The following is a 14,246-nucleotide window of genomic DNA, read 5'->3' as shown; positions in this document are numbered from 1 at the left end:
ATGGCCTCTTTGTGCTGAAAAAAAAAAAAAAAAAAAAAAATTTTTGTGGAGGGCAGTGTCACCGGCCCTCATATGTGGGATCCGATCCGGGGCCCTCTGGCATCCCAAGCCAGTTCTTAACCATTGTGCCACTCGGCCAGCCCAGTTTCAAGGTTTTGATGGTCATTTGGTGGCTGATCTGAGATAGGCCACGGGAGTCCCTCTGCCTTACCCGCAAGGACATCCTGTCTGAAGGAAGAACTGATCTTCCTTCTTGTGGCAACTCAGTTCAAGGATCCTTCTGTACCCTAGAGGACTGAATCCTGGGGTGTCTGAGTCTTCATGCCTCTGTGACCCTCAGGATTTATCAGGCCTGATAGCTACACCTTCCTGGGGGGGGGCAGGGGTGGGTGGGTAACAACCCTAGGGTACAAAAACTGGGAAAGGGAGGGGCCTGGAAAATGGAGTGTGTGAGGTAAGGGGTTTCTGGGAGCCTGGTTTTATTCCCCTGCCTGCTTCATTTAGCACTGCTCCTCCTCTACCCCATCTCCAGGGCAGCACCAATGGCCCCAGGGACAGGAGCAAGGTTGCAGCTCACCATCCCTTGTCAGGCACAGTGCCAGCTTCTGCTTCCCAAGACCCACAGGTAGAGCCTCTCCCCTGGGGGAGAAAGGGTGGAGCATAACCTTTGACCTGACCAGTGCTCCTGAATGGGTCACTTGTTGCTTCAAGGGGACTTGAAGGCCTCCCTAGAGAGAGCAGAGCCTCTATGGTATGTGTGCATGTGTTGGGGTGGTGGGGCGAAGGAAGCAGGAAATGTTCCTCTAGACCTGATGGTATGGTGTCTCATTCTAGTCAACGACTCCTAGACATGCTCTGTGGGGCTTGGTGTCCTCCAAGGGACTTTCTGACCCCAAGATTCCAACATTCTGTGATTCATTCATTCACTCACACAGCAAACTTCCATTGAGCAGCTGCTATGAACCAGGCACTGTGCTTGGTGAAAGGGATAGAGGGATGGGTAGCTCCTATGATGTCCCCTCCTTACTGAAAGTGGTGGTGTATCGTTTTACATTGTCTTCTGGAGGAAGGAAACCAGAAAGGACCCATCCAGAAAACAGCCCACAAGATGCCAAATGGCTGCATTTACTCTGTTTACAAGGGACTGTCATTGAGAACTTGGTCTTTCAGCTGCTTCGTACAATCAATCCCCCACCCCCACCCCTGGCCCTTCTCTGCCCAGAGCATTCTAGAGAGGGTGCTGGAGGGCTGACCAGAGCCAAGGGCCAATGGAAACTTGAGGATGAGGAGGAACTGGAGGTCTCCTTCCTCCTGGGGGGAGGAGTGAATGGCAATCTTTACCTGACAACCCCAGACCCTTTTCCATGCCTCTGAATTTCTCATCCTCCCCATGCCATCTTTGGCTCCATAATTGATAGACTTTGTGGAAATATTCTGGGATTGGATGCTAGGGTAGTTTAGCAGGGCTAGGGATCTAGCAGCTCCACCATTTGAATCACATCTAAAATGAACAAAACGTGTCACCACACCTGTGTATGGGCATTAAGAACATTTGCTCTCCTGACACACTTCAGAAACAAGGTTTCCCATCTCACCCAGGAGCCCGTGTTCTGCGGTTCTCCTTCCTCCGTTTCTCCAGAACTCAGAACCGGCAGAATCTCTCCCGTGGCCAAGTGAAGGGAGCATCTGAGGTTAGGAACTTGGCCTCTGGTGGAGACAACTGCTCTAAGAACGCCCAAGGTGCAGTGGGCCTCTGTTCCCAGACGCTCCCACCAAGGCACCTCCTTGAATCTCGAATCTCCTCATAACCGCGGTGGGTCGGCACAGCCCCTAATTCCATTTGTGATCTCTGCCTACCAGTGTGACCTCCACCCTGGGTGCATAGCGACCGAATCCACAGAGCATCCTGTTGCCGGGAGGAACCAGGAGCCAGGCCGCAGGTCCGAGGAGCTTGTGCCCCCTGGGCTTTGATGTCGGCCGCGGGGGCGCCACGCACCAGGAGTGGGACTGAAAGCTGAGACCCTTGCTCCCAACGCTGGGAAGCAGCCACCGGACGCGCGCGCAGACCGGGTCCTTGCCCAGAGACGCGAGCGCGCGCACATGCAGGCAGCCCGGCGCTGGACCCCGAGGGGGCGAACCGAGGCCGAGGCTGTTGGCTCGTCGTGGCCCGTACGGGCCTCGGGAAACCTGCCCGGGGGAGCAGGCCGCTACCATCTACCGCAGCCGTTTCTCGAGGCCTTGGATAGAACTCAAAAGACGGGCAGCAGTGTTTCTACTGTGGGCTGTGTCTGCGCACGCCTGGTCTCATTCCCGCGCGCCCTGCGGTCTGAGGACAGGATGGGAGGTCGAATGCCCCAGAATGCGGCGGCTGCAGCTGAACGTGCACTTGCGCCCCCCCCTCCCCTTCTTCCTTCCACCACGTTTATTGGGCGTTAATAGAGTGCCAGGCAGCTCTGGATGCTGGAGCTACGGATAGAAATGCGGCGACACAGGTAGCTTCCAAGCTGGGGGTGGAGGTACAAATAACAGTTCAACGTAGTGAGTGCCATGCTAGGGGGACCAGGGGGGAGGTGCTTCCAAATCCAAGTGGGAGGGGGAAGATCAGGGAAGGCTTCCCGGAGGTGACCGTTCTTTGAGGGCCGAAGGATGAGGAACTGTGCAGGGAAAATGGATGGTAGGTAGACTAATGCATTCCAGGCGAGATGAATGTTGTGTGTGGCCGGGAGCAAGATGCGGTCTCTGCACGCGCTTAACAAAGCAGAGTCATTGATGGCTAAAGGAAAAATGTAAAGAATCGGATATTTTGAAGGTATTATGTAGTCATCATGGGAAGGATCAGAACTTTGATGGACTTCTTTACACTTATTTCCTGGTTTTGTTCCGTTTTTATGTTTTAATTATTCTTGGTGGTGGTAGGGAGGTCCAGCCTCGCAATCTTTCTGAGCCTGCGAGGTGGTAGCTTTTGGAGCCACTAAAGGCTGAGAGGAGGGTCGATGCTTTCAGACCCGTCATCAGTAAAGAGGGTGTGTTGGGGGCTGGAGAGACTAGCAGCAGCAAATGTGTGCCAAAGGGCAGCTCTGCTTCTCTGAACGGTTTCCCAGGCCAGCTCCGGTGCCAAGGAGTCGGAACCTCAACCTGGAGGCAGTTCTTGGCCTCCATGAGAACCCCCAAACGGGGGCTTCCAGGAGTCTCTATGCCAAGCCCTCCAGCTTTTGGTCGTGTCCTCTGCCCACCCTGCCCACTTGGGCTGTTCTGTGGCTTTCTCCCAGCAGCCCCCCCCCCCCATTCCCAACAGTTTCTCCTCTGAGGCCTTCGCTCTTTCTAACATTTATTGAACCCCTACTAGGGAAAAGAACATTTATTCTTTAACATGATTCTCACAGATCTTGTATTAAAGATAGGCACACTTGTGGCTTAGAGGAGTTAACTAGCTCAGCCCTAGGTAGTAAGTGGCAGACCTGGGATATGAACTCTGCATTGGGCCATGTGCCTTGCAGCCCTTGGTTCTCCCTCCAGTCCAGAGCACCAGCTGGAAGCCCTGGATGTGCCTTTGTAGGCCCAGAAAAAAAACACCTCCAGGTTCTGCTCAGCCAGCACTGGGGCTGGCCTGGGGAACTCTACAGACAAGGAAGGCTGCTGCTAGCTCTGCCCTCTTAATGCTGCTGTTTCCTCCACCCTCTCAACACTCTCCTCCCAAGGGAGCTCAGCAGCCCCCTTTGGTCTGGTAAGTCATGAAAAGAATTCGAGCTGGAGGGTCAGTAGGAGAGCTCCTGGATACTGCCACTCAGGATTATGCAAGTAAAGCCAACCCTCCACCCCCAACTCTAGAAATTGAGCCATCCCTCACCTGTGGTGGTCAGCTCCCTTGTTGCCAGAGCTAGGCAGCAAGTGGCTGCCTCACAGCACCAGAAACAGCGAGGTGAAGGGACCAGGCTGTCCTCTTCTCAAATCCCTGCTCTGTAGGGCCCAGGGAACTCACTGCTCTCAACAGTATGGTAGTGGGAATGGCAGGGAATTGGAGAAAACCTCATTGGACACCGTTGCTGGGTGAGCTCCAGTGAGCCACCTCTTCCAACACCAGAGGCAGGCTTGGGCTGGACTCCAACCCTTGTGTGATTGTCACCCCCTACCTTTCCATTTCTAAAGGGGTTTTGCTTCCTAGCTAGAAACATAGACAGGTTTGAGACAGCCTCAGGCAGTGAGTGGGTGTGTGGAGCCCTTATAGATCTCCTTAGCTTGAGGGCATGAGGTAAAGGATGTATTTCCTCCAAGGCCACACTCAGACCCAGGAGTCCCCCTTCATAAAACAGGATTGCTAAGGAACTGCTCCTAAGCCAAATGAAATCTGGAAAGGCTAGGCTCTCACTAGGTAGGGTTAGGCAGTGTATCAGGGGCCTACTTAGTTCTGTGAAAGCTTGGTATCTTCCAAGGTAGAAAGTAAACCAGGCCAATTGAAGGTCGCCCTGGCTCTAGACAACTGCCATACCAGAGGCTTCTAGGGAACCAGGCTGCTGAAGACTTGAAAACAGCCACTTTCACTTTTGGGGGTATAGGGCTAAGAGAACGGAAAGGAGAGAAATGAAACCAAAGAGAGGCTAGGCTATCTTTGACTTTCAAAACATGATTTTGAGTTGGCACTCAGGATGCAATCTTTGGATTAAATCTGATCCTCTTGTTAAAACAGGGCATAAAATTTATTTACAAATATCTGTACAGTTTGGGTGACAGGTCAGCATTTCACAGAAACAAAGAAAACAAAAGCATTCTTTTTGAAGGGAAGTTACACCTGTCAGAAGCAAGACAGACAAACAGACCTATACATCATGAGCTAGGCATATGGACACTGGCCTTTTTGCTTCTTAGAAGGAAGTGAAAAATGTATATAACAGTCTTAGGTAATACACCCTTCAACACTGAAACCATTGGGGGTGGGGGGTGGGGTGTATGTGTGTGTGTATGTAGCAAGGGGCCCCTACAGCAGTTTTCCAGCACAAGAAATATTGTGAACCACCAAGAAGCCCAGCTGATTCTATAATTTAATGTCTTATGCCTGGTCAGGATCTCCGTTCAGAGGCCCTGCTTTAGTTGAGACTAGAGCCAAATCCTCAGTCTTGATTCCAATTACTAAGTAGCTTACTCAGGTGATAAGTTAACTTTCAGTCTTCTTTGGTTGGTTTTTCTCCCTGCTGTTTTGGTGTCTCAGAACGAAAGTTTCAGCAGCTGCATGTGGGGAGGTAGTGGCAAAGCGGCTACAGTGTGATGCAGTTTTAATAAAAATTTTATTACACAGTCATAATATAATCAACACTTCTCCAAATCCAAATGATACTAAATACAGATCTACATGGTGAATCAGTATGACTCCCACAAATTATATGGGTTCTATAATTTCATGTCTTTTAAAACCAGAAAGAGAAAAAAGTCCAAGTTCATCATGATAGGAGAGGTCCCAGCAGCCTCCAGGACTCTGCCAGAGTCCAGGCAATGTTTAACAGTCTGTGATTCCACATTTACACAATAGTCTATAAAGGGTTTTGGTCAATGGACTATTCAAGTATATATGATTTTAATGAGTCCATCACCACTCATTTGCCCAAATGAACTGTGTCACAGCTACCACATAGCTGTTACAGTCATATTTGTCAATTTTACAGTCACAATACTTTTTAAAAAAACCATCCATTACTGCTTTTTTTAAAATAAAAAAGTGTAAACTAAGTTAAAGCAACGCTGAGGCTCTACTAAACCCAGAAGAGTTACCAACTTCATGTTTATGTTTAAATACAACTTAACTCCGTGATTTCCTGTCATCCCACTTCCTTACAGAAAAATAGGGTGAAGAAGTACAAAGCAGAACTTCTAGATTCCTCTCTTTCTTATGGGAATCAGCAGCTCTCAGCTGTTTCTTTAGCTTAGTTCTTGGTATATATAGTCAGCTGTACTTTGTTCTGAAAAGATTTGTTAAATGCCACTTTTATTTACACTTGGAGCTTTACACCTGAGAATGATTATCAAGCAGTCAGCTTATCTCTTTTCAAACATTTCATAAAGACATACACACTTCTTTGCTGGCTTCACCCTAGCTGCACAACAATATATATGCTTACCATATATATATGTACACACACACACACACACACACACACAAAACTGCACATGCTTGTAACATTTGCAACCTAAATCTGTTTATGTTTGTTCTCTCCACATCGTGTCCAATACTTTCTCTTAAAAACAAAACAAAACATTATTCTTGCTGAAACAGCTGTAAAACAGAATCACTAGGAAGAGACAAGTACACAGGGTGGGAAAAAGACACACTCTACATTCAGCCAAGAAGCTGTGGGCTGTACCCATGGGATGAGCAATATACCTGCACTGCCCTCCCTGGTACCTGGCCATGGGCTTCCCTCCCATCTGCAAGGACACAACCTACAGGGCAGGGGCCCAACGGGAGTTTTCTCCAAGGTGGGGAGGTGATGGGGAAGAGGAGGTGGGGGAGGGTAAGTTACACAGCTACAGCAGTCAGGCCTGTTTAGTAAGAAGAATCACATTTAATGAGTTTCGTTCTTGCAGTTTCAGATGCTCAAGTACAGCTGAAAAAAATCTGAAACAGCTACAGACCCATGACAGACTGATACAAAGAGTACTGCATTTTTAAAAAATGATAAAAAAATCCACACACTTACAGACACAAACACACACACACACACACTCTCTCTCTCAAATAGAACCCCCCCCCCTCCCCACAAATGTACACTTTTTTGGAAACTAAATTAGTTTTGAAAACTCCTCTTCCGCAGAGATGGAAAGAAGAGAATGATAAAAGGAGGACTGTAGGTGCCCAGAACCCACTCCCTTCACAAGGGCTAGGTGCCAAATGTTCAATGGTTGGGTCCAAGGCAGTCCACAGAGACTGCCCAGTGCTGCTGCTATCACCACCAGGGGCTCCAGCAAGAATCCCAGCTCCATGGTAATACTGAATGCGTGCAGAGTGGCCAATGAACTATGCTGGTTTTAAAAAAACAACAACAAAAAAAACCGGCAAACACAAATCTAAGACATGGAGAAAGCCCAAGAGAGCCCAGGCCCACACTGGGTGAGACCTGGGGGGGTGGTGGGAGATGGTGCAGACAGGGAGGTCTATACAGCAAATGGTTTATATTACAGATGACTGGCAGTTTAGAGTCTCTTCCCAGTTCTACTGCTGCTCCAGCCCAAAGAGGGCAAATCAAAGGAAAAGAGGAAAGGTGGGACACTGATGGGGCATGCAGGGTCAGAAGCAGCAGGCTGGTGTGCTCAAATAAGCCCCCGTCGTTTTTTGTAGTCTTCCAAGTTCAGAGATCTCCTTGGAGCCCCATCCTTGGCTGGCGGAGCCTTGGAGGTGATGGCCAAAGCCTTTGACTCTACGGGAAAGAAGAGCAAATTGGCAGCAGAAGTACCTACCAAGTCCTTTTTTTTTTTTAGTCTTGTGCTTTACTCCTTCAGGTAGCCTTCCTGGCTGTCCCTGTTCCCTCTCAAAACATACCTGCAGCCACGATAAATACTGACGAGCAGACACCCCCACTTCTTCCCTAAAATAGGCTGCCTTGCAGGCGGAGAAGGCCATCGAGCCATCTGGTCCTCAGCCATTACGACTCCCCACTTTCACCTACCTGAGCTGGGAACTTGTAAATCAATCTTCACGTCGAAATCATGAACTTTGAACAAGTCTTCTGAGAGGTCACTGGCTGACTTAGAATTCAGATCTTTATCCTTTCCCTGACCCTGCAATGTGAAGAGAAAAAACTAATTATAAAAGCATAAATGCAAGTGAACTTCAAGCAGCAGTGGCCACCAATGGTAAAATCTCTTGCTCAAGTTTATTACATCTTCCTACTAAGGCCCTTTTCTGATTCCTTTTCTCAGAGGGAGGACAGAAGTCCACAGACAAAGAGGTTTTTTTTCTGAAGCCTAAAAGCAAAGGGAGAAGGCAGGCTCATGTCTGTGGTGTGAGGGTAGAAAAGGGTGGGTTTAAGACAACAAACCACCTTTTGACCCAAGATTTCATGAATTCCTGGGATAGTCTGAGCTCCATAGGAGAAGACCTAACTTAGGCAAGAAAAGTGCTTCTAAATGGGGAGCTTCTCTTGGTTTAACATTTGAGTTCTCAAAGAGCTTTCACTTGCATAATTGTCTGATTCTTACACGTCATCTGCTCCTCCTAATTATGCTGTGAGGTAGGTAGGGTATAGGGTATTATCCCCATTTTACATAAGACAAAATGTGGATCCGAGGGCTAGATGTGTTGTCTAAAGTCGAAGTCAAAGCAAAGCCTTAGTTAAATAGTGGTGCTGGGTTTAGAATTTAGGTCATCTGACCAAAATTCAATAGCGGTTTATTATATCTGTACATAACTGGGATGGAGAAAGGACAGCAAGCAGGACTCGTTGTTCCTCCAGGTGGGAAGATCAAGCCCAAACTAGGTGAGGTGCTTTCTCTGGTGTCCCGGCCAGCAGCCAAGTTCCGCGGGCCACAGGGTAAGGTTGTGCTGTGCTCACCTTGCTCATTTCCTTTGGAGCATCTGGTAATACTCCAGAACCATATTTTGCATTCAACTGGGCCAAGATGGCAGCTTGAACAGCTGGGTCTCTGGACTAAGAGAGAAAAAAGTTATTTTGGATATTGTTCTACACTTGCTCGGTCTGTGATTCTTTCCCACCTACCACCACTACCACCACAAGCACCACAGTGGCCCCATCAGCAGCTTGGTGGGGTTTCCCTCAAGGCAGCAAAAAGACACAATTAAAAGCTTTGAAACCAAGCCCAGCGTAGGCAGCCTACACAGCCCTAATGTCTGTGGCACTGGTAAAGCCATCATGGCACAGGGGGTTTAGTCCATAGGTTTCTATAAATCTATGCCAGGTTTTTACTACCTGTATGTCCTACAGCAAGATAAAAAAGGAAGTATCCAGACCCAAGAGTTTAAGGCAAGCAAATCCCACTAAGACGACATTATTTTTAACTTCTTTATTAATCTCCTCATGGAATTCATTTTATGTCCCAGAATCTAGGTCCTAACTAAAAACGTCCTCTTTAGGCACTCACATTAGAAACGATGGTAGGTTTGCACTGCCGCCTGGTAAAGGGATCCATCTGTTGGTTTTTCATGTTGTGACTTTCAGCCTGAAACAGACAGCATGCATTACAGAACTGTTATCTTCTTTCCCCACTCCTCTCATTCATCATAAGCTTACATATAAATACCAGTCTGCAAGGGCCTGAAAAAAGTCAAAAGCTGTTTATTGTTTATCATCTTTTCCCCTTCAAGAACACCAAAGAAGATATGGGGGCAACAACCCAAAGAACAAAACTGGAAATCGATAAAAATGAGTACTGTGGCGTAGAATCTATGTTTGGGGAGGGGTAAGACAGGGTGGAAGACTGCTGCTTTTCGTTATAAATTGTTTGGGTGTATGTGCACACAAAGAACGAGTATGTATATATTGAGTGTACATGTTACTTCAATAATTTAAAAAATAAACTCAAGCAAGATGCAGGGAAGATTTCATTGCATTTTATTAACTGAAATTATTTTCAGTGATCCCGATAAAGCTGTCTTACTCACCACAAGGGCCTTCTCAGACTCCACAATGTTCCACTCCCGGTTCCGCTGGTTGATGTAACTGGGGGATGAATAAGAGGAATGAGTCAGTGGGTTGTGAAAGGAGGGAGGGAACCACTGAGCCCTGAACCGGGAGATATGTGGACCCAGTGCAGCACTACATGTACAAGGCCACAGGCTCGCCTGATAACTGTGGCAAGGCCCGTCAGCCAAGGAGAGGAGCTCAATCAAAACAGGCTCTGTAACACACCTGATAGCAGATATGTTCTTGGTCCGCTGGCGGTCCAGGGCCTCTGCCCGCTCCTCCAGCTCATTCAGCTGGTCTTGGATTTGTTTGGCTTTGTCCTGATCCCCCAGGTCCTCAGCCATGGCCTGCACACAGAGAAAAGAGTGGGTTTTGGCAATGGCTGGCTCTGTATCAAGCGTACCCTAATTTCCAGCACAGGCAAGACATTTCATGTGATGAGCAAATGACAGGAGACGTGCAAGAATACTGAAAACAAACTTTACAAATGCAAGGTATAATTTTTATTGTAGTAGTAACACCTTCCCATAGCTACCTGGCTGTGGGTCCCTGGTAGCAAAGATGTGTAACATTAACCTTAGAATCCAGGCCCTATATGGCTAACTCACCCCAAAAAGGCTCACACCATCCTGATGTAAAGAATGGAAAACTACCCACCACAGCTGGGCTTGGCAATATCATTTGTCTGTCCAAACCCAGTGCTGATACTGGGGTCATGTGATAGTTACACATGAAACTAAAGTGACTAGAAAGTAAGGAGAATGGAACAAGCAAGATCAGTTTCAATTTATAGAAAAGAAAATTTTGCCACCACTAACTTGGCAGAGGGTGAACAAGTGTAATTTTCACATATCCTTACAGGACAGGGAAAGAGGTTTAAGCACAAGTCCTTACCTTCTCCTTTAGCAGCTGAGTCTTCTTCATAGCATAGTTGGGTGGAGCTTTCCTGAATCTTTCTTTCTCTTTTACAATCTGTACCAGAGAGGAGATACCAGCAGTGAGGTATTCCTAAACTATTTTGTAGACCGGCTAAGTGAGCCCATTTTGAAGGCAAGCAGTTAGTTAAAAATCTTCCTATAGCAGTGTCATGCCCCAGAGAGAGAGAGAGCGAGTTCATTCCAAGGGATACTAGGCTGCTTCCAGGGTCACGGAGATTCTTCTGGGACACTCTGAAGGAACATGCACCAATAAACAGCAGCAGCCCAAAGGCCTGGTGCTGTAAGGCTAGCCACTGTCCAAGAGAACAGAGATCAAAAAATTTTACCAAAGTGTTTTGGAGAAAGGAAACTCTTGAAGGATCAAGCCTAGTAGAATACAGATCCCTAAACCCTAAATACACTTTTTTTGTCTATGACTTCAAATGAGAATGTATAGAAAAAATCTTGATATATAAATAGTAAGATGGCAATATCAGTATTCCCTCATCCTCATGCAATAGTAGCATAGCTAAAACACCAAGATATAGGGAACAAAAAGAAAGTCATGCTCTTGTCTAACACTGGTTCTTGATCAACCTCTGGGCTCTGGGGTACCAGGTTTCTTACCTCTTCAATGTCTTGGTCATTGAATTTATAATTAAGAGCTTCTTTAATAGATAATTCCTTTTTATTGATTTCATCTAGAGTGGGCAACTGCATGCCAGCAGAGAACATCTGGACCAAAACAAGATAAAAGGTTATTAATAGGAGATTTTGGAAAGAGGCATTCTCAGTGTTTTTGTGAACAACTAGCTAGGTGTACTTACCGCTTCTTTCCACTTCATGAATTCGCTTTCAGTGAATTCTTGATTTGAGACAAACTCTAGGCGGAATACTCGTTGGTCATTGCCATGTCTACATAAAAAAGAGACAGCATCTTCAAGAATGGGTATATTGACTGCATTATCAGCAAAGCAACCCTACCAGACTGTGTACTCCTATCTTTGTGGTTATCAATCCTGGCTACCTTATCATCTAGGAAGGTTTATAAAAATTCCAGTGCCAAAGCATCATCATAGATCAAACTGGATCAGAATCTCAGGGAGAAGCAACCAGGCACTGAAATTAAACAAACAAACAAAACCTCCCAGGTTGTTCTAATGGGCAGCCAGGATTAAGAACCAAAGATAGCATGGGTGACTGGTTAGCTCAGGTGGTTAGACTGTGGTGCTGATTACACCAAGGTTGCTGGTTCAATCCCCGGATGGGTCACTGTGAGCTGCACCCTCCCTAATAGAGTCAATTATGCCATTGTAGCCTGAAAGCAATGTGTAACCAATGACTGTGGCTGTTCCGAAATTAAAAAAAAACAAAAACAAACAAACAAGAAAAAAGAATCAAACCTAGCATTAGAACCAAATGGATTTGGCCAGTACTTCAAAAGACCATTTACAATAAACTTCAAAAGACCATTTACAATAAAATGTGTCAATCAACTGGCATCCAGAATATGAAATATTATTTATATAGATATCCGAATAACAAGGAAACTATTCCCTAGAGAGGAAGAACACTGCCTTTCTGCTGACCCCTGTACTGGCAAAATTAAGTGAATCAGTGCCATTCTCCTAGGAACAGTCACTCGCTGCATGTCATGGCCACTGCCCACTGCAACTGTTTCTTTTAATTGGGGAATTGGGGGGATGGGAACAGTGCTGAGGAATTGGGAGAATTGGGGGGATGGGAACAGACAAGTTGCTGTCGTTTTTTTGTTCTTCAGTCTAGTTGTGGAGGACGTTGCTTCACTGGCCCAAGTTGGCACCATCATTGCACTCTTCCCGGGCGAGGCAGATCAGTCGCCTTCTGGACGGCCGCTCACAGTGGCTGCTGGCTACACACGGTAGCCCATGGCAACCCACTGCAACAGGGGCTGCAGCCTATGCCGTCGCCGGTGACTCATGGCAGCCCAGCTCCAGGTTGAGCTGTTGTTCAGCATCTTAGCTGTGGAGGGCAGTGTCACTGGCCTTCATATGTGGGATCCGAACCGGGGCCCTCTGGCGTCCCAAGCCAGCTCTTAACCAATGTGCCACACTCGGCCGGCCTTGCAACTGGTTCTTTTTAAACAGACCAGGAGAGATGATGGGGATAGGAGAAGGGAATGGAGGATCCATAGAGACCAAATTAGGCCACGGTAGAGCTGTGTCTATTACCTGCTACTTGCAGTGATGGTAAACTGCTTCTATTCCTTCCTATATGGGGCTTTAGAATTTTCAGGCTCCAAGAAGGCAAGGATTTGTGTGTGTCTATTTTGTTCTTGCCTCTATCCTGATGCCCAGAACAGTGGCACATAGCAGGCATTCAGTAAATATCACGTTACGGAAGAGGAAACTAAGTCCAGAAAGGTGACCTGACTTGCCAAAGATCAGGTTGGTGACAGAGCCAGGGTCAGAAGCAAGCCTCCCGACTATACTCAGGAAATGCCTGCAGGGCTCTGGGAGGAGGGGGTCTCACAACCTGACTTCTTCCTTCTATGTATCCTACCTCTTCACATGTCTGATTTCCCCTATGACAGAGATATATCCCACTTTCCCTATAGGCAATGGCAGAATACAAGTTTCCCTCCAAGTCCCCTAAAAACATAGCACTAGGAGAGAATAACACCCACACAGGCAGTGCCTATTTGCAGAGGGAGCAGAAGCTGCCACAGAAGCATCTCTCCTACCGTAGTTGTAGCCCTTTGTTTGTTCTGGTGCCACCAAGCTGGTAAACTTTGGCAGTTTCCACAACACCCGTGATCTCAGCAACCTAAGGGAAAGGACAGAGACAAGTCAGAAATAGACCCTTTCAGAGCTCCCCACACCACTCTCTCTGGTTCCATCTACCTGAACGCAGATGAGTGACCCTTCACTGAGGAGCCCAAAGCTGAAAGGTGTTCTGGCACCTTCCTCAGGTTTAGAACCAATGGCCAAGCATCAGGAGCCCTGTGCCCAGGGTAGGCAAGCATTAGGAGAGGAGACCATTAGCCTGGTGGGGCTCGTTAGAAGCTTTCCCTCCAACTTAATTCTACCTTATTAGGGGAGGTACTTGGGGTTTCAGAGGTCAGCTTTATCAACTAAATGTGAAGACCATGGAGGTCAGTTTCTGTTGCCAAGCTTTCTGGGACATGGTATGGCTGGTCCTCAGAGGAGGAGGTAAACACCTGTTAAAACCATACAATCCAGAACAAAAACAAACAAAAACGAAATGAAAAAAAATCAAATAGCTATGTTCCAGTCATCCAAACCACAGCAGCAGCACTGAAACCCACAAAATAACCTCAACTAGGTAGGAGGTTTTTTTTTTTAACAACCTGAATATAATTCCCTGTTCCAAAAGTCACTTAATACGTAACATGGAATGTTTTCATTTATAGTAGGTCCTCGAAAAATGTCATTCGTTATAGTGTTATAAGAAAAGAAAAAAATGATTCCCAGTCTGGGCCATTGTTTGTGTGGTTTGTATGGATTTTTCCATGTCTGTGTGGGTTTTCTCTGGGGACTCCAGTTTCCTTCCACATCCAAGAGATGTTGAAGTGAACTGGTGTGTCTAAATTGTCCTAGTCTGAGAGACAGAAAGAGAGAGAGGGCAGGAGGGAGGGAGGGAGGGAGGGAGAGGAAGAGAGAGAGAGGAAGAGGAAGAGGGAGGGAGGGAGGGAAGAAAATCA

At 47.0% G+C, this 14,246-nt stretch overlaps 1 protein-coding gene across 2 annotated transcripts in view; it reads right to left on the bottom strand.

Moving 5' to 3' along the window:
- Window positions 1-4,675: 4,675 nt before the first annotated feature.
- The window catches only part of RTF1 (RTF1 homolog, Paf1/RNA polymerase II complex component), a 57,185-nt gene continuing 47,614 nt past the window's right edge, over window positions 4,676-14,246 (bottom strand). For both annotated transcript variants that reach the window (XM_019645073.1, XM_019645075.1), the window contains exons 9-18: window positions 13,266-13,348; window positions 11,371-11,458; window positions 11,171-11,278; window positions 10,521-10,598; window positions 9,852-9,973; window positions 9,605-9,662; window positions 9,085-9,162; window positions 8,538-8,633; window positions 7,653-7,764; window positions 4,676-7,403 (exon numbers count right to left, since the gene is read on the bottom strand). In XM_019645073.1, the coding sequence (XP_019500618.1) occupies window positions 7,297-7,403; window positions 7,653-7,764; window positions 8,538-8,633; window positions 9,085-9,162; window positions 9,605-9,662; window positions 9,852-9,973; window positions 10,521-10,598; window positions 11,171-11,278; window positions 11,371-11,458; window positions 13,266-13,348 (930 nt within the window). In that variant the 3' untranslated portion in view covers window positions 4,676-7,296. The remainder of the gene's footprint in view (window positions 7,404-7,652; window positions 7,765-8,537; window positions 8,634-9,084; window positions 9,163-9,604; window positions 9,663-9,851; window positions 9,974-10,520; window positions 10,599-11,170; window positions 11,279-11,370; window positions 11,459-13,265; window positions 13,349-14,246) is intronic.

Source organism: Hipposideros armiger, unplaced genomic scaffold (genome assembly GCF_001890085.2).
Source record: "Hipposideros armiger isolate ML-2016 unplaced genomic scaffold, ASM189008v1 scaffold_92, whole genome shotgun sequence".
Lineage (NCBI taxonomy): Eukaryota > Metazoa > Chordata > Mammalia > Chiroptera > Hipposideridae > Hipposideros > Hipposideros armiger.
Note: the sequence above shows the minus strand (reverse complement) of the source record. Positions and strands in the feature narration are given on the sequence as shown.